The sequence below is a fragment of the Carcharodon carcharias genome, chromosome 32 (genome assembly GCF_017639515.1).
Source record: "Carcharodon carcharias isolate sCarCar2 chromosome 32, sCarCar2.pri, whole genome shotgun sequence".
In the NCBI taxonomy this organism is placed as follows: Eukaryota; Metazoa; Chordata; class Chondrichthyes; order Lamniformes; family Lamnidae; genus Carcharodon; species Carcharodon carcharias.
This window is the reverse complement of record NC_054498.1, coordinates 23,762,217-23,782,867: the sequence shown is the minus strand read 5'-3', so window position 1 is coordinate 23,782,867 and position 20,651 is coordinate 23,762,217. Positions and strand designations below refer to the sequence as shown.

Genomic DNA, 20,651 nt, shown 5'->3' with positions numbered 1-20,651 from the left:
GTCCCGTTCCCCTATCACCCCTGTGCTCGCTGACCTACATTGGCTCCCAGTCAAACAACCTCGTGATTTTAAAATTCTCATCTTTGTTTTCAAATCCCTCCACGACTTCGTCCCTCCCTATCTCTGTAATCTCCTCCAGCCACACAACCCTAGCTCTGTTATTTCTGGCCTTTTGAGTATCCTTGATTTTAATTGCTCTACTATAGGTGGCTGTACCTTTAATTGTCTGGGCCCCAAGCCCTGGAGTACCCTCCTGAACTTCTCTGCCTCTCTACCTCACTTTCTCTCTTTAAGACACTCGTTAAAACCTATATCTTTCACCAACCTTTTGATCATCTGACTACTGCCTGCTTTCTGTGGCTCGGTGTCATGCTTTATTTTATAATGGTCCTGTGAAGCCCCATGGAATGTTGCATTATGTTAAAGGTGCTATATAAATATAAGTTGTTGTTGGTAACAACCATAAAGTGAATGTCAAAGGTGAAAAGTGAACGGTTTAATAAAACAAGTTAACACTTGCCTGTTACTCACCCAATCCACTCCATCTGGGGCATTAATGTCACTTTTCAATTTTCTTCACAGTCTACTTTCTCAGTTTCTCAATTCGCTGTCTGACCTGCTGCTTTGGTTGATTCTCTCTGACTCTCACACTGTTTTCCCTCACACACACACTCTCTTTCTCTTTCTCTCTCTCTTCGTCCTTCCTTTCCATATTGCAGCCTGTCACAAACACTGTGGCTCGGGACCATTTTGGCCTCTATTCTGAGGCCAGCATTTAGTTTTACTTTGTTTGTATAATTGTTCCCAAAATTAAAGAAAATTGTTATTCACAATTGAAGAATATACTGTTCTGTGCACCTGTTTGCTAAAGGCTCATTGCCGGTTTATTGAGTAGAATAGCTCCATACGTTTTGATTTGGCCTCTCAACAGATTGAGAAGACTTCAGGAGGAGCATATTCACTCAGTCATGATAGTGTTGCTGTCCCCAAGTATAACGCAACGTACCTTGTACATATAAAGACAGTTTGAATTTGTTGTAGAAAAATGCTTAGTCACCCTGACTTCAGCTTAGAGGTAGATTGCATTATAAATGCTTTGGAACACAGACCTAATCCAGTTCTTTTGCGTTCTATTTGCTGCCTCTCTGTGTGACTTTTTAACACCTGACTTTTAAATGAAATCGGAATGGAGTTAATTTTTTTAACTGTTATTTTGAAAGTTGCCACTTTTGCTTTGAGGTTTTTTTTGGCACAGTGGCCCAACTACAATATTTGCTCTTGCCTCTCAAGCCGAACTGCATTTTCTTCTAAACCGAGAGTTGTTTGAACGGCGATATCAGCTCTCAGTAATAATCTGTCCCTCAACATCTGTGTTGCTTGGGGCCCTTTTTGTTTCGTTGTGGGCGGAACAGTTTGTTATAACTAAACTGCAGTTTCGTGCTAGCTTTCAGTTAATTCTGCGTTCTCCCAGCCCTCCTTAGTTTGTCTTCACTTTGGAGCTGCCCGGTAATAGAATGACAACTTCTCTTTCAGGCGAGATTACTTCTGAGTGGAAGAAAGCTAGAAGGAGCAGTCACCCAGTCACGCTGACTTTTGAAGAAGCTGTTGAAGAAACAGGTATTGTTTCCTGCAATCCTTTTGTGCTTTGGTGACAGTTGGAAAATCATTGTTGGCTCTATTTAATATTCTCCCTCTCTCTCTCTCTCTCTCCCTCACGCTCACACCTTCACCTTCAAGAGACCTTCACTTCAGTTTACTGTCACCCTCAGACTGAGATGAAAGTTCTTGCTCGGTGGGTGGGTGGGTGGGGGCGGGGTGGTAGGGGGGTGTTGTGTGTTGGTGCATGGTGCAGCCATGGCTCAGTGGATAGTACTCTTGCCTTTGACTCAGAAGGTTGTGGGTTCAAGACCCACTTTAGAGACTTGAGCACAAAATCTAGATTGGCATTTGTAGTGCTGTACTGATGGAGCGCTGCACTGTCGGAAGTGCAGTCTTCTTGGTGGGACGTTAAACTGAGGCCTTGTCTGCACGCTCAGGCACACGTATAAGATCCCATGCCTCTATTTGGAAGATCAGGGCAGTTCTCCCTGGTGTCCTAGCTAATATTTATGCCTTAACTAACACTTAAACAATATACTTAAAGGGATAGAAAGGGTAGATGCAGGTAAGATGTTCCCCCTGGTTGGGGAGCCTGGAACCAGGGGATGCATTTTCAAAGTAAGGGGGAAGCCACTTTGGATTGAGATGAGGAGAATTCTTTTTTACTCAGAGTTGTGAATCTTTGGAATTCTCTACCCCATAGGGCTGTGGAAGCTCAGTCACTGAGTATGTTTAAAGCAGAGATTGGTATTTGGAAATCTGTCAGTGACATAAAGGAACATGGGGATAGTGTGGAATAAAAGTCATTGAAGTTGATTATCAGCCATGTTTGTATTGAATGATGGAACAGGCTCAATGGGCTGAATGGCCTACTTCTGCTCCGATATTCCTATGTTATGCTCCTGTGGAAAGCCTAGGGGCGGGCATCCTGCTACATTAAAAGTATGATATAAGCAGATGTTGTTGTGATAAAGCTCATGTTCATTGAAAGCCTGAAGTATTCCAAAGTAAAACCTTTGGCCATAAAGACAGCCACTGATAACACTGAAGAGCAGACTGCTCAGGATCACTTCAGTACAAATTGTACTGCAGAGATCTGAATTCTGAGTGTCTGGATAATTATTGCTGAATGTTGCAATAGTGTTTTCTTTCTCTTTTGTTTATACTTGATTGTTTTTGGAAAGCCTAATTTTATTTTTCATGTGTTTTTTCAGGCTTTGGCACTTTCCACGTGGCGCTGTTGGTTATCTGCGGGTGGGCGAATGCCAGCGATGCCATTGAAGTTGTGTGTGTGTCATTCCTACTTCCCACTGCACGCTGTGACCTTCATCTTAGCACAGCAGATATGGGTTGGCTTACAGCAAGTATCTTCCTAGGTACGCCTTTCACAACCTTCCTTGTACCGTCAAGTGAGGCCCATTTGGGTCTCAAATCCAGGCAGCTGCAGGGACACTATAGGTGCCAAAGGCAAGACTGAAAATGGGCAGACTAACAGGGAAATGTTTCTCTGTGCTATTTCCAGCTATTGCACTGCCTCCATCTGGACGGCGGTAGGGTTTGAAGAGTCTGTCCTCCTTCCGCCAAGATGATGTGACCCCGTCTAGTCTGCAAAAGCTTCTTTGCAGTAAACCCAGTATTGATTTATGGATGGCTGATGGTAAATCTTGATGATGGCACGGGCCTCACCAGTGAGATGCTAGACTGACAATCCAGGGCCCGTGAGATCAAGTCCCACCTTTGGAAGTTAAGAATTGGAATTCAGTAAAATCTGGTCATTTTTGGGCTGCGACTAGATAAAGTAGCCCAGAAAGCGGTCAGATTTTTGTTCTTTCATGAGGTGGGAGTGCATTTGTTGCCCATCCCTAATTGCCCTTGAGAAGGTGGTGTGGTGAGCCACCTTTTTGAACCTGCTGTAGTCTACGTGGTGTAGATACATCCATGGTATTTTTAGGAAGGGAGTCCCAGGATTTTGACCCAGCGACAGTGAAACAGTGGCAATATGGTTCCAGGTCAGGATGGTGTACGGTTTGGAGGGGACCTGGCAGGTGGTGGTGTTCCCATGCATCTGCAGTTTGTGCCCTTCGAGATGGTAGAGGTCAGGGGTTTGGAAGGTGCTGTCGGAGGAGGTCTGGTGAATTGCTGCAGTGCATCTTGTAGATGGTAAGTACTGCTGCCACTGTGTGCTAGTGCTGGAGGGGGTGAATTCTAAGATGCTGGATGAGCTGCTGATCAAGCAGGCTGCTTTTTCCTCAATAGTGTTGAGCTTCTCAAGTGTTGTTGAATTGCAATCATCTAGGCAAATGGAGAGTATTCCATCACACTCCTGACTTGTGCCTTGTCGATGGTGGACAGGCTTTCAGGAGTCAGGAGGTGAGATACTCTCTGCAGAATTCCTAACCCTCTATAGCTAGTCCAGACTACTGGAGGGAACTCTATTCGCTCTCACCTGCACCCGACTCCAGTACCACTTTTCATAGTTGACTGAATGCCCTTGGGAGTTGGGGTGGGCAATAAATGGTGCCTTGCGAGTATCGCCCTCATTCCAAGACAAGTATAATATATTTGACTGCTTGAATTGACTTGACTGCTGATGTATTTAGACTGAAATTTCAGAGTCTTTAGCAGGAGTTATTGGGCTCCAAGTGCTGTTTTTCTCTTAGGTTTAAACGTTTAATCTTTGAGGCAGGAGCCCCACTGTTTAGCTGGAATAAACCCTGACAATGTGAGCCCAGCGCTTACACTACTTGAAGAGTGACAGCTGCTGAGAGGAATTCCATTTTCTGATTAGCAGTTTGTGGGATTATAATTTGCTGATTATAATTTGACAGTATTCTTGCCAGTAGCCTAACAAGGCCTGAATGTGGCCAGTGATGCAGGAGCTCATAGTGTGTTTTAGGGATAGTTTCTCAGAACAACATGTTCTGGAGTCAACCAGAGAACTGGCTATATTAGACCTGGTATTGTGCAACGAGACAGGATTAATTAATGATTTCATAGTGAAGGCGCCCCTAGGTAGCTGCAATCATAATATGATTGAATTTTACATTCAATTTTAAGGAGAGAGGAGTGGTACTCATATTTTAAACTTAAGTAAGGGCAATTATGAAGGCAGAACTAGCTAAAGTGAACAGGCAAATGAGGTTAAGGGATAGGGCAATAGAAATGCAGAGGCAGACTTTAAGGGGATATTTCAGAATAAACAGAATAGATACAATCCAACGAGAAAGAAATTCAAGGGGAGGATCCACTATCCATGGTTAGCTAAAAAAGTTATATCAAACCTAAAGAACAGGCATCTAATTGTGCAAGGATGGGTGGTGAGTCAGAAGACGACAGGATACAAGGAACAGCAAAGAAAGACTAAAAGATTAATAAGGACGGAAAGATTAGAGTATAAGAGAAAGCTAGCTAGAAATATAAAAACAGATAGAAAGAGTTTCGATAGATATTTAAATAAGGAAAGAGTTAACAGAGTGAGTCTTGGTCCTGTAGAAAGTGAGTCTGGGGAATTAATATGGAAAATAAGGAGATGGCAATTAAATTGAGCAGGTATTTTGCATTGGTCTTCACTGTAGAGGATACAAGTAAGATCCCAGAAATAGCTGTAAATCAGGACATGGAAGGGAGGGAGGAACTCAGGAAAATTACAATCACCAGGGAAGTGGTATTTAGCAGATTGTTGGAGCTACAGGCTGACAAGTCCCCAGGTCCTGATGGGTTTCATCCTAGGGTCTTGGCTAGTGAGATAGTTGATGCATTGGTTTTAATTTTCCAAAATTCCCTAGATTCGGGGAAGGTTCCATTGGATTGGAAAATAACGAATGTAACTCCTTTATTCAAAAAGGGAGGGAGACAGAAAGCAGGAAACTATAGGCCAGTTAGTTTAACGTCTGCCATATGGTGTTATGAAGTGGTAGATGATGTGTGTCAGGCAGCTCAAATCCAAGAGGGAAACTTGGTCGCGCTATCACAATGCTTTTGCAATTTGTATTTATTATGAGATGTGTGCACTGAATTCAGAAGTGATGAGTTCACCCAGACCTTTAGAGATTTTAAAAAATACATTAAAATATTTAACAAAATAAAAGATTTCAAGCGCATACATAAGACTACGATTACTTACTACTATAACAAATCCTAAAATCCCTAATTAGCCTGACTCCTAGTTATACAACCTCTTTAAGGAAACAGTCCAAAAAAGATTTTAGATTTAAAACAAAACCAGAAAGTTAACAAAATACCCGCTTGACAGTGGAATTCCAAAGGGCTTTCCCAACTTCAGTTGCTTTACATAGCAGACATGCACAAATGGCTGGAAGCTCCTTGGAGGCGATGGTGGAGTGGTATTGTCGCTGGATTAATAATCCAGAGCTGCTCTGGGGACCCGGGTTCAAATCCCACCATGGTAGATTAAAAGTCTAATGGTGACCATGAAACCATTGTCGTCCTTACCAGGTCTGGCCTATATGTCTCCAGAGCCACAGCAATGTGGTTGACTCTTAAGCCACTCAGCAAGCCACTCAGTTGTATCAAACTGCTACAAAGTCTCAAAAAAGAAATGAAACGTGACGGACCATCTGGCATCGACCTAGGAACTGGAAAAACAATGGTAAACTCAGCCCTATTTACCCTGCAAAGTCCTCCTTACTAACATCTGGAGGCTAGTGCCAAAATTGGGAGAGCTGTCTTATAGACTAGTCAAGCAACAGCCTGTCATAGTCATCCTCATGGAATCAAATCTTACAGATAATGTCCGACACAACTACCAGCACCATCGCTGAGCAGAGGTGGCGGCGCAGTGGTATACCATTGGGAGGAGGTTGCTCTGGGAGTCCTCAACATTGACTCCCGACATCATGAAGCCTCACGGCATCAGGTCAAACATGGGCAAGGAAACCTCCTGCTGATTACCACGTACCGCCCTCCCTCAGCTGATGAATCAGTGCTCCTCCATGTTGAACATCACTTTGAGGAAGCAAAGAGGGTGGCAAGGGTGCAGAATGTACTCTGGGTGGGGGACTTCAATGTCCATCACCAGGAGTGGCTTGGTAGCACCACTACCGATTGAGCTGGCTGAGTCCTAAATGACACAGCTGCTAAACTGGGTCTGCGGCAAGTGGTGAGGGAACCAACACGAGAGAAAAACATACTTGACCTCACCCTCACCAACTTGCCTGCGCAGATGCATGTGTCCATGACAGTATCGGTAGGAGTGACCACTGCACAGTCGTTGTGGAGACTAAGCCCTATCTTCACATTGAGAGTACCCTAAGTTGTGTTGTGTGGTGCTACCACCGTGCTAAATGGGAGAGATTTCAAACAGATGTAGCAACTCAATACTGGGCATCCATGAGGCACTGTGGGCCATAGCAGCAGCAGAATTGTACTCGAGCACATCTGTAACCTCATGGTCCAGCATATCCCCCACTATACCATTACCATCAAGCCAGGGGATCAACCCTGGTTCAATGAAGAGTGCAGGAGGGAATGGCAGGAACCACACCAGGCATACTTAAGAATGATGTGTCAACCTGGTGAAGCTATAAACAGCATAAGCTGCAAGTGATAGAGCTAAACGATCTCACAACCAATGGATCAGATCTAATCTCTGCAGTCCTGCCACATCCAGTCGTGAATGGTGGTGGACAACTAAAGAACTCACTGGAGGTGGAGGCTCTGCAAATATCCCCATCCTCAATGATGGAGGAGCCCAGCACATCAGTGCAAAAGATAAGGCTGAAGCATTTGCTACAACCTTCAGCCAGGAGTGCCAAGTAGATGACCCATCTCGGCCTCCTCCAGAGGTCCCTAGCATCCCAGATGCCAGTCTTCAGCCAATTCATTTCACTCCACGTGATATCAAGAAATGGCTGAAGGCACTGGATAATGCAAAGGCTATGGGCCCGGACAATATTCAGGCAATAGTACTGAAGACTTGTGCTCCAGAACTTGCCAGGCCCCTAGCCAAGCTGTTCCAGTACAGCTACAACATTGGCATCTACCCGGCTATGTGGAAAATTGCCCAGGTATGTCCTGTACACAAAAAGCAGGACAAATCCAACCCGGCCAATTACTGTCCCATCAGTCTACTCTTGATTATCAGTAAAGTAATGAAAGGAGTCATCAGCAGTGCAAGCAAGCAGCACTTGCTTAGCAATACTGCTCACTGACACCCAGTTTAGGTTCTGCCAGGGCCACTCAGCTCCTGATCTCATTACAGCCCTGGTTCAAACATGGACAAAAGAGCTGAACTCCCATGGTGAGGTGAGAGTGACTGCTCTTGATATCAAGGCTGCATTTGACCGAGTGTGGCATCAAGGAGCCCTAGCAAAACTGGAGTTAATGGGAATCGGGGAAAACTCTGCACTTGTTGGAGTCATACCTAGCACAAAGGAAGATGATTGTGGTTGTTGAATCTCCTTGAACTGCTGCAGCCCATGTGGTGTAGGTTCATGGAGTTCTAGGATTTTGACCCTGGAAGGAACAATGATATATTTCCAAGTCAGGATGGTGAGTGACTTGGAGGGGAACTTCCAAGGTGGTGGTGTTGCTATCTATCTGCTGCCCTTGTTCACCTAGATGATAGAGGTCGTGGGTTTGGAAGATGCTGTTGAATTGGTGAATTCCTGCAATGCATCTTGTAGATGGTATACACTGCTGCCACTGTGCGTCGGTGGTGGAGGGAGTGAATGTTTGTGGATGTGTTGCCAATCAAGGTGGCTGCTTTGTCCTGGACGGTGTCAAGCTTCTTGAGTGTTGTGGGAGCTGCACTCATCCAGGCAAGTGGGGAGCATTCCATCACACTCCTGACTTGTGCCTTGTAGATGGGGGGGAGTCAGGAGATGACTTACTCATCACAGGATTCCTAGCCTCTAACCTGCTCTTGTAGCCACAGTATTTATATGGCTAGTTCAGTTTCTGGTCAATGATAACCCCCAGGATGTTGATAGTGGGGGATTCAGTGATGGTAATGCCCTTGATCATCAAGGAGCAATGGTTGGATTCTCTTTTGTTGGAGATGGTCATTATTTGACACTTATGTAGCATAAATGTTACTTGCCACTTGTCAGCCCAAGCCTGGACATTGTCCAGGTCCTGCTGAATTTGGACATGGAGTTGCAAATGGTGCTGAAAATTGTGCAATCATCAGCGAACGTCCCCACTTCTGACCTTATGATGGAAAGAAGGTCATTGGTGAAGCAGCTGAAGATGGTTGGGCCAAGGACACTACCCTGAGGAACTCCTGCAGTGATGTCCTGGAGCTGAGGTGACTGACCTCCAACTTTGTTTTTATCTGCTATTTATTGCCAGCATCTAAGATGAATCCTGTTCATATCCTCATTTTTCTTTTATATCACTCTCAATGTAGAAATGGGATCCATCTTGATTATTCTAGATAACCATTAAAAATCATTTCCGAGGATACTTCAATCTCTTTCTGTACTATTGGCCAATATAGTCAAACAAATTTACAGAATGCTGACTAACAGCCAGAAGTACATGATTTGTAAATTTGGCTACAGTGGCCGATAGTGCGTTATGTTTATTATATTAATAATGCCTGAGAACTTCCTGTCCAGTTCTGTCAAAATTTGCACTAAATTTCCTGCTGTTGAGAATCTGAAGCTGTGGAAAACGTGAGGAAATCAGTGTAAACAATCTGTGACACTTGCACCATTTTCCTTCTCACTTCTGCATGAAAATTAGTCGTCAAACCATATTAGAGGTAATTTGGGTGCTGTGTTTTTTTAAAAAAAAGTGCCTAGGCTGCTTACAATTGAATTTCCTTGATATTACATGCTGGTAAGTGGCACTGGTCTGTACATTCACTACAGGTATTCAAGACACACCATCCCAATTAAACATTTGTTTTTAAAAAATAATAATCTATCGCAATGATTCCAGAGCCAAAGTGTGTACGATGAGAAATATCCAAGTTGGTCTGGGCATTGCTCAGCAAACTTACTGACATAAAGATTCTACTTGTAAGTTCGCAGATACAGGGAAAAGTCCTGCCTCACTGTATCAGTTTTATTTCCAGCCTAACTCCTGTGGCACCCCAATACTGGTGTACAGTAACTAACTTCAGAATAGCATTTATTCCAAGAAATACTAAAGTACTAACTCAAACATCCTGGCCATAATTTACCTGAAAAATTAAAAACTGTTCCTCCTTCCTCCTATTTTCTCTCATTTTAGCTTCAATATTTTTCTTCATTATCTCTTACTCTCTGCTACATATTTCCCATTTTCCTATACTTTTTGGTGTTTTAAAAGGCTTGACATATACCTTCATCATTTTGCTTCCCTGCTCCTTTTTCTTTAAGGTGGAAGCATTTTTTTTTTGGTAGAAAAAGGGTTTGTTTAACTCGCAACTTTAAATATCGCAACACAACAATAGGTTCAGGCATGGGAAGCCCTTTGGTTAATCTGACTTAACCTATCTACAATATACGCTTCCTGCAATTTGGAGAACCAGTTTAGCAAATAAGAAGCAACTTGACTATTGCAAATCATGAATGTGACTAGGTTAATAGTAGCTGAAATTAAGTGCATGCCATATATTTAATGAGTTTCAAATGTGGGTTCAATGCTCTCTCCAGATCCCAAGCACATAACTCAAGACACATACTTGTAATCTTTATTTATTCTTTCACAGGGTGTGGGCATTGCTGGCTGGGCCAGCATTTGTTGCCCATCCTTAATTGCCCTTGAGAAGGTGGTGGTGAGCTACCGCCTTGAACTGCTGTGTCCCGTGTGATGTCGGTACACCCACAGTACAGTTAGGGAGGGAGTCCCAGGATTTTGACCCAGCGACAGTGAAAGAACGATGATATAGTTCCAAGTCAAGTTGGTGTGTGGCTTGGAGGGGAACTTGCAGCTGGTGGTGTTCTCATGCATCCACTCCCTTGTCCTTCGAGGTGGTAGATGTTATGGGTTTGGAAGGTGCTGTCAAAGAAGCCTTGGTGAGTTGCTGCAGTGCATCTTGTAGATGGTACACACTGCTGTCACTGTCTGTCAGTGGTGAAGGGAGTGAATGTTTAAGGTGGTGGATTGGGGAATGAGTACTGAGGGAATGCTGCATTGTTGGAGATGCTGTATTTCATATGAAATGTTAAACCTAGTGGGTGTCAAAGGCCCAGTGGCCTTTGAAGGTGGGAGCAGGTGACAGTTGTCATGGCCTTTTGCTGAAAATTCCTCCTTCAGCCAGTACCAGAGGGAAAAAAAAAACAGGACAGATTAAGGTTCATTCAGCTCTTTGCTTCTAAGTACTTCACTGGATGGGAAGTGCTTTAGGATGCCTTGGAATCTGGTATGGATGCAGCTTTTGTTGGACAGCCTGGTATATGGATATATACCCTTGTTGGATCTAAGCTTGCATTAACGGTGTTTCTTCCTGTTTTGTGCAGGTATGATGATAGGTGGATATGTGTGGGGAGTTCTTGCAGACCTGAAAGGCCGCCAGAAAATTCTTGTCTTTTCGTTGGCGGTGAACGGTGTCTTTGGAGCTGTGTCCAGCATGGCATATAATTATTGGCAGTTCCTACTCTTGCGATTCATTAGTGGAATCGGGTGAGTATCGAGTCGTGCTGCTACTCCTTGTCACCTCCCTTGGCTCTCTGTACCACCTGCGGCTAAGTGGTGACTCCAAAGCACAGAACGCCACTTACTGCTGTGTGATGGAATGTCACTGTACTGCCCTGTATCTTTGCTCCTCTGTCCAGTCCCAAGCTCATTCAGTTGAGTTTGAGAAGAAGGTTAGGATCGTTGGAGGGGTGGGTTGTACTTAGCCTTCTTCCAGGGCCCTTCCTCAAGTTGTTCCTTGTCAGCCTCCTAAGTGGGGCTCATCTTAGTTGAGAGTTGCTATGTGTCTGCTCTGTGCCAAGAGCAGAAATTGAGTGGAATGGAATGGAGTGGGGTGGAAGGGGGAGGCTGTGACCCGTGTAGCTGTAGTGCCTGGAATTGTTCACTGACACCACAGGTGAAAACACCATTCCCATCTTGGCGTACAGCTGAACATAGAGTTCGACCTTTGTGCTGAATTCAATAGTAACTTTCAAAAGGGAAGCAAATAAACACCTGAAAAGGAAATATTTGCAGAGCTATGGGGAAAGATTAGGGGAGTGGAGAAAGATTAGGGGAGTGGAACTAAGTGGATAGCTTTTTCAAAGACCCAGCACAAGCACGATAGGATGAATGACCTTCTGTGCTGAATCGTTCTATGATTCTTTATTCTTGAACTTTAGGGCATTACGTGACTCCTCTATTGGGTGATTTGCTTGTAATCACTCTGATCCACCTATTCTCTAGCTAATTGCCTGCCTTTTACTTTGTTCTGCAGTTTGGAATGAATGTTTTAATAGGAAGATTCAGTTAGGAGCCTAACTGAGGCCTCCATGGTGCTCTATATTAGCCAATGGAAGATGAAATCTCAGATGTTTTGGGGTTAGGGTGTAAGGGATAGTTTGGTGGAGTAGAGGTACGCTGCATGCTTATAAATGTAAGAATGTAAGGACAAACCAGGTATTCAGACTGTCGAAGTCACAATTGCCCCACTGTGACCTCAGTTACCCGAGGACTGACATTTCTGATGGAGCAATGTAAAATTGTGCAATCATTCAACTTGACAGAATATTTTTTTTAAATAAATAACTTCAGCATTGGAGCTCCCTTTCACTGATCTCTTGCTAGTCATACACACTGCTTTTTGCCAGCCTCCTCTGTCACTGTATACTTGCTGACAGTGTCCAAGGACATTACTGCAGATTCCCAGTATATAAATCACAAATTTCACTTCAAACCTAGAAATACATATGAGTGTTGCTCCTTTTCAGTGTGTATGTCTTTCAGTAAAGTCCTGTCACTTAATTTTCACTCTTGCTGCATGACAGTTTTGTATAATGCCCCTTCTACCAATTACAATTAGGATACAATAACCAACCTACAGCCCTGTATCAAAGCATCATTACAAGATTGGCTGGCGTCCATTCAGACATAGACTAGAGACAGACCTAATCACTATTTTCCATAAACTATTTAACTATCTAGATCTATACCAGTGATCCGTAACATTCAATCTTCCTGAAACGGTAACTATCACAGTTTTTTTTTTAAATGATAACAAGGCTTAACCCATTTTCCCAATTTGAAGCTTGAAAATTGCTGTGACCCCAGTGTAGGAATGGGGGGAGATTTGTGGGGTTGGGGAGGGAGGGAGGGGAGGGGGTGGGTGGCGTGGTGGTGGGAAAAGGGACGCAGAGCCGTGAGAGGGAGTATGGAGGGGTGGGTGGGGGTAGAGCTGAGAGAGCTGGTCCATTGAACCAAAAATTCCGGCGTGCGCACATATCAAGGGGCCTTGGAGCTGATCCCAGGATTGTCCCGTCTGAGTCTGCGCTCCACAATCGCCATTGCTGCCACAAAGGAGAGGGAGCTCGCGATCCCGGTTGTTCGTCCAGCTCAGGAACCCCAGTTGTAGACAAATGCTCGAGGATAAGTTATCTGCCTCTGTCATGTTCTTTCAACCCACTCTGTGTTAAATCGGGTTGTTATGGTACTCGATCAAGAAAGACATGCATTTATCTGGTGCCCTTCATGAGCTCAGGAAGTCCCAAAGTGCTTTGCAGACAATTAAGTACGTTTGAAGCATAGTGACTGTTGTCGTGTAGGTAATGCAGCTGTCATTTTTGTGCACAGCAAGCTCCCACAAACAGCAGTGAGATAAATGACTAGGTGGTTTGTTGTTACTGATGTTGGTTAAGGGATAAATATTGGCCAGGACACTGAGGTGAACTCCCCTGCCCTTCTTCGAAATAGTGCCCTGTGATATTTTTCACCCACCTGAGGGTCTGAAGGGACCTTAGGCTTAACCTCTCGCTGAAAAGACGACATCTCTGACTGTAGACAGTGAGCTGAGGTAGATGTACTGTGTTTGATCTTGCTTTGATGGGTGACCTCAGCCTGCTGTCTTGTGATGGGTGTGTGATAATTTAACTCTGCTTGCTTCCTCAGTGTCGGCGGGTCCCTACCAGTCATATTCTCCTATTTTTCGGAATTTCAACCCCGGAACAAAAGAGGCTGCATGGTCAGTGCTTTGGCCACTTTCTGGATGGCAGGGAACATTTTAGCAGCAGGTGGGTGAAGTTGTGTGTGTGCGTGCATGCGTGCGTGCGTAAGTAAATGGGGGCTTATACTTGCTGCCACCCCTCTGCCCTTCTTGTCCCACCCTGTTACAATTGGTTACCTTGTGCCTGTGGTGTTGCTCCCTATTTGTTGAGAGCGCTGCTGGTTCCCAAAACTGTGAACACGCCCCTATCTGGGTTGGGGATTCCAACTCCATATCCTCACTGTGGAAGGATTAACTATCCACTGCCGAGGCCACAAAGCATCCACCAAATGTGAGGCAAAATATTCCAGAGCACATCATAGAAACATATGGCACATAAGGAGCCCATTCCTTTCCTTCTCTGAAAGAGTTACCCAATTAGCCCCACAACCCCAGCAACCAGTAGATTTCTGCTTTTCAATTCCCTTTTGAAAGTGACTATCGAATCTGCTTCCTTCACTTAACATCAATGAATGCATCTCTTGATGAGATGCCTCTTGCCTCAACTTGGATGGTGGTTAAAAACATCCAGGATTTTTTTTACCAGCTCTCTAAAGTTTTGCACCTGTCATTGCAAGCAGGAAGAACCGCACCTATTACAATATAATTTGTACTATCCATTGCCACGGCATGCAAAACACCCTTTAGTGCTATGTAGCAGAACCTGCCTTTCTGCCTGCTCTCTTTAATGCCATTTACGATCAAATTCAAGAGCCTTTCTTAATCTGCTTGTGTTACTTGCCTCATTAAAATTTGATGCAGCAAAGCTATCCTGCACAATAAAAACAACTTACATTTGTAAAATGTGATAAAAGCTCCCACAGACTTATGTTGGGGATCAAATGCACACCCCACGCCACAGTGGCTTTAATCTTTCTCTGCCAGTTGGAAAGCTGCTTCTCCTTGTGGGATGGTGTACAGCTTTAGGAGAAGTAGCTTACCAGTATGGAAGTCAGTGTTTATATACTGGTACTGTGATGATGCGGTGGAGGCTAATGTGTACGTTGAGTTAGGGTTCCGCAGGAGAATGCTAACTAAACGCTCCCCCCCGCACCGCCCCCCCCAAGCCACTCGCCATCCTGACTTGGAAATATATTGCCGTTCCTTCACTGTCACTGGGTCAAAATCCTGGAACTCCCTCCCTAACAGCACTGTGGGTGTACCACAAGGCAGCTCACCACCACCTTCTCAAGGGCAATTAGGGATGGGTAATAAATGCTGGGCTAGCCAGCGATGCTCACGTCCCATGAAAGAATGAAGAAAACAGGAGGCCCCTCTCCTAATATTCACTCAGTTCTATTGAAGGGTCATGAGGACTCGAAACGTCAACTCTTTTCTTCTCCACCGATGCTGCCAGACCTGCTGAGTTTTTCCAGATAATTCTGTTTTTGTTTTGGATTTCCAGCATCCGCGGTTTTTTGTTTTTATCTCTGGAGTTTGTGTGGTGTGACTGTGCCATCTCCTGGTGGTGTAGTATGTGCCACATGGAGATCGCATGACTATCTCAGCACCTGTAGGCCCACAGCATGTTATAGAATCATACACCAAGGCACGAAGCCATTCAGCCTATCATACCTCTGCTAGCCCTTTGAAAGAGCTATCCAATTAGTCTCATTAACTCCAGATTTTTCCTTTTTGATTATATGTCCTGTTCCCTTTTGAAAAGGCTTCTGCCAGCCTTTCAGACGGTGAATTCCAGATCATTATATCTTCTTGAGTAAACAAAAGAAAAATTTCATATCCTCTCCCTGGCCAGTTATCTTAAATCTGTGTCCTCTGGTCACTGATCCTCTTGCCGTTGGAAACAGTTTGTCCCCATCTACTATATAAAACCCCTCAGGATTTTGAACACCACTATTAAATTAACCCTTAACCTTCTCTGCTCCAAGGAAAACAATAGTCTCTACATATAAACGAAGCCCTTCATCACTGGTGCAATTCTTATAAATTCCTCTGCACCCTTTGAAATTGTCCATCTGGGTGTATAACTGGGCTCACTCTCAGTAATTCTTTGGTGTTCCACACTGAGACCCAGCCTGGATTGGTTCATAGACCACAGACCCTAAGGAATATCCTCCTAGTAAGTGGATAGACCCACAATTTGCAGGTGCTTCCTGTAAATGTTAATTAAAAAAAAGTTACTTTATCTCTGGTAATTTGGATTAATCTTCTCTGTTGATCTTGCACTCCTATTCCCCTGCTTAACAGCTTGGCCTAAATAGCCAAGTGGTTATGGTACTGGGTTTGTAACCCCAAGATCAAGAGTTCAAATCCCCTGCTTAACCTTGTGCTCTCAGAGAGGCTATTTCTCCCATTGCTAATGCTTCTTTCCTTCAGCCAAGTGCTGGCATCCCTTTCATCCTGTGTTGACACTGAGTTGTCTTCTTGTTTTTCCACTGTCCTTATCTTCATTTTGAAGGTATGGCTTTCCTTTTCCACCTCTGCTACAAATCTGTGCCATGACACTGCTACCAATCGAGAGAGTTGATTTGAACTCTCAGTCCCTATCTTTCTGGGCTCTTGTATCACTTTCTACTGCTGTTTGTTTCTTGACAGTTGCTTTAATTGGACCTTAAATGGTCTTTTGGTCTGCAGCTCTAACTATTGTTAGAATTCAGGCTTTCTCCCAACCAACTTTATTCTCTCTTTACTTACAAGGCCCATTTCTACAGGCTGTCCTGCACATAAACCTCATGTGCAAAGTGATTGAGATCCTAACCTGTTCTTGTGTACACCCCAGAATGAGGGTACACCCCAGACTGAGGGTACACCCCAGAATGAGGGTACACCCCAGAATGAGGGTACACCCCAGAATGAGGGTACACCCCAGAATGAGGGTACACCCCAGAATGAGGGTATACCACCTCATACAGCTGACCTTTCTGAGAGGTGAGGAGCTGTCAGGCCGGCAGGTCAGGTATTCCAGGCAAAAATGAAACATATTGCACTGCGTAAATTTATACAGAATCAAAAGAAATTAAGAAATGGAGAACAATACAGTGGTTTCACTGATCCATGAAATTTGAGTCCTGACCACAATAACAATGTATTCAAATTCTAAAATGCTTTTTCAAACCTTTTAATTTAGTTCTAGTTTTGTTTCCTGTGTGGATCTCAACCTTGGCCTCCAAGGAGATCCACCTCAGTGAAGATGTGGGAATAAGGTTGAAACAAATGAACTGAGGGAAGATACCTGGTCCAGGCAGCTTCCGATCAAAACTGACAGTAGGCAAATTCCTTGGGTTAAACCCCAAATCCTTTCTGAACAGGGTGGTAAATTATATTAATTAGTTCTATCACCTGAGAAGTTAAGAAGTGGGAAGCAGTGCCCTTTTCTGTCTGAAGGGAATTGTTTACTACTTTATACCTCATGCAAAGCCCCCTGCAGTTTTGCTGTACAGTCTTTGGAATTGTGTCCAATTAGCACAAGTATGCCAGCATTATTGTGCTTGTTCCACCTGTAAATGTCTGAGAAGAAAGATCACACATAGCCTTGGCTCCAAATTAAAATGTGTGTATCACCCTAGCAAAAACTCTTGCTAGAAGATATAATAGTTTATGATGATGTAGGTGAGAACCCGTGTTCCTCGTAACTAATATAGTCACTGCTCCTTGAAGCATTCCCCTCGTTCATTTAAGCTCCACACCAGTATTCTGCACTCTTCCACCCCAGAAGGTTGAAATGGTGACTGTCTCAGCCTTTTACTGTCGATGCATTCATTCATCAGACCTTAGAACCTTGGAACACCTTACTTTCCTCGATCTTTCAAATCCAATGTTGATTTTTTTAGTTTGTTTTACTCCTTTGAACTTGATTAGTGTCCCCTACTATGGATCTCAACCTTTTATTCACCTTAATAATAAAGAATCACGTTGAAATTTTTGCTGAAGATTGTCACTCTTGGATTGTTAGTTATATTCGTAACTTTTTAAAGGTACTTTCTTTATAAATCTCATCTAGAATAGAGAACTATGCAAAAATTAGGAAATCCATTCGGCTCATCTATCCTGTTTAAGATGTCCACGTTACTGTTTTCTATCTAACCTAATGGTATACCCTTCAGTTTGAATTGTCCATCTTTATTACAGAAATACATGGTATGTTGTATTTTTCCATTTTGTTTGTTTGCTTTGTCGAGTTCTATATAGATCTGTAAATTCTACCTTCCTCTGAGCAGCCTATCTTCACACGTGCTGTGATGTAATTATCTTTTATCAAGATTTCTTGAAGGTGGGTGTGAAGAAGAGGTGCCAGACCTCATCCCCTAGGGTCATCAACACTCATGGAAACACAGGCCATGAGGAGAGCAATCTAAATGAGATTGTTGGTCAGTCTTCAATTCTGGGGAGGCTTGGGCTTAAACTCACATATCTTTCCAAGTCACTCTTAAAGCAGTCTGGAGGGAGGTGACTGCATGATGGAAAGGTCTGGAGGGGGGGTGACTGCATGATGGAAAGGTCTGGAGGGGGGTGACTGCATGATGGAAAAGTCTGGAGGGGGGTGACTGCATGATGGAAAGGCCTGGAGGGGGGTGACTGCATGATGGAAAGGTCTGGAGTGGGGTGACTGCATGATAGAAAGGCCTGGAGGGGGGTGACTGCATGATGGAAAGGTCTGGAGGGGGGTGACTGCATGATGGAAAGGTGTTCGATTTCAAAAAAATGCACAGTGGGAAACAAAGCTAATTTTGCGTCTGAGATAAACTTTATGGAACTTTACTGTGGAAGTTTTGTAGTAGTAATGGAGGTGCTGGGCACAAGTTAAATTCTTAGCCAATCTTTTGATGAGAATTAGTGAGTCCTAGAATGGTTACAGCACAGAAGAAGGCCATTCAGCCTGTCGTATCTGTGCTGGCTCTCCGAAGGAGAAGTTCACCAAGTGACACTCCCATTCATCTCCCCATAGCCCAGCACATTCTTTCTTTTCATATAATAATCCAATTCCCTCATAATGCCTCAATTGAACCTGCCTCCACCACACTCGGGCAGTACATTCCAGATCCTAACCATTCACTGCATGAAAAAGTTTTCCTTTTGCTTCTTTTGCCAATTATCTTATATCTGAGCCCTCTGGTTCATTTGACCAATGGGAACAGTTTCTTTGAATACCACTATCAAATCTTTTCTCAACCTTCTCTTCTCCAAGGAAAGTAGTCCCAACTCCTCCAATCTATCTATGTACCTGAAGTTCCTCATCCCTGGAACAATTCTTGTGAATTTTTGCTGTACCCTTTCTAATGCCTTCACATATCTCTGGGTGTGGTGCCCAGAATGGGACACAATACTCCAGTTGAGGCTGAACTAGTGTTTTATGCAGGTTCATCATAACTTCCTTGCTTTTGTACTCCCTCTCAATATTCATAGAGCCCAAGATCCCGTATGTTTTATCAACCGTGCTCTCGATCTATCCTTCAGTGATTTATGCACATACACACCCAGGTCCTTCTGCTCCTGTACCCACTTTAGAATTATACTCTTTAGTTTATATTGTCTCTCCACCTTCTTCCAACCAAAATTCTCTGCATTAAATTTCAGCTTCCACTTGTTCACCCATTCCACAAACCTGCCTGTTCTTTTGAAGTTCTACACTCTAGCCACCGCTAATTCTGCCTGACAGTCTCCTAGAGGTTTGCATCTATATTATTATTGACAGCAGGCTGAAAGCTGTTGGCCCTCTGAACTGTGTTGAACAGGGTGATTTCCCACTATGTGATAGAGATATGCCTCTCACACACTACCAGTCTCTAGTTTTTCCACAGTAAACAAGAATCTACCAATTAATTCAAAAATAGCTCATTACTCTGATGACGACAACAACTTGTGTATGTGTCATGTCTTTAATGTTGTAAAAATCCCGAGGCACTTCACAGGAGTGTTATCAAACAACATTTGACACTGAGTCACATAAGGAGATACTAGCAGTTTGATCAAAGAAGTACAGTTTTAAGGAACATCTTAAAGGAGGAGGGAGACATAAAGAGTTGTAGAGGTTTAGGGAGGGACTCTAGAGCTTAGGGCCCAGGTAGCTGAAGGCACGGCCACCAATGGTGAGATGGTATGAATTGGGAATGTACAAGAGGCCAGAACTGGAGAAGTACAGAAATCTTGGAGTTGTAGGGTCAGAAAAGATCAGAGAGATGGGGAGGGTTGAAGCCGTGGAGAATTTTTATCATGAGGATGAGAACTTTGAAATTGGCACTTCTCTGTGGGAAAGAAGGGATAGCTCAAAAGATTTAGCATGTTAAGTGTTGAATTTATTCTGTTGTCACAGGATCGCAATGTGAAGTATTGTTTATTATTATGCATAAACTAAAACTGAATCACAATATTAAGGGGAGGGAGAGGGGAAGTTATTCCAAACCGGAGAAGAGTTGGTAGAAAGGAGAGTTCATTGTTCTGAACAGATCGATTATGTCATTTGGAGGTGCAAATTGAATTTCTTTCTGATTTTGAAAAACAATGGAAAATTTCATTCATAATCAAAAAGTTTAAAAATACAGTCTGCTTTTGTTGGGAATGTTTTTAGTTCCCTCTGTGTAAACGGCACTTAACTGAAAAATAACATTATGTTTTGAACGCTGTCCTCCAGCCCTAGCACTGTGTTGCTGTACTTGGCTCTAACCGTGACTTAATGTTGTGGCTCTGTCTTTGTTCTCAGGCCTCGCTTGGCTGGTTATCCCCAGGACTTCACTGGCTTTTCAACTGGGCTCTTTGCACTTTCAGAGCTGGAGGCTCTTTGTGATGTTCTGCTCAATACCTAGTCTATCCTCTGCGCTTGTCTACGCTCTGGGAATGCCTGAGAGCCCCAAGTATCTGATGCAGGTAAGAATGTGTCACCTTTAAACTTGGGCAGTATTTGTGTGCAAGCAAAATGGGATATTTTTTGACTTTATGTATTTGCACATGATTGAAACTCCTGTGCAAGCCTAAAATTCCAGCCTGTTTTCCT

The 20,651-nt window shown here is 43.7% G+C and overlaps 1 protein-coding gene across 3 annotated transcripts in view; it reads left to right on the top strand.

The window, feature by feature from the left end:
• sv2 (synaptic vesicle glycoprotein 2) overlaps positions 1-20,651 on the top strand; it is a 79,968-nt gene that overhangs the window by 11,607 nt on the left and 47,710 nt on the right. For all 3 annotated transcript variants that reach the window (XM_041178268.1, XM_041178269.1, XM_041178267.1), the window contains exons 2-6: positions 1,534-1,617; positions 2,814-2,975; positions 11,010-11,172; positions 13,609-13,730; positions 20,361-20,524. In XM_041178268.1, coding sequence (XP_041034202.1) covers positions 1,534-1,617; positions 2,814-2,975; positions 11,010-11,172; positions 13,609-13,730; positions 20,361-20,524 — 695 coding nt within the window. The remainder of the gene's footprint in view (positions 1-1,533; positions 1,618-2,813; positions 2,976-11,009; positions 11,173-13,608; positions 13,731-20,360; positions 20,525-20,651) is intronic.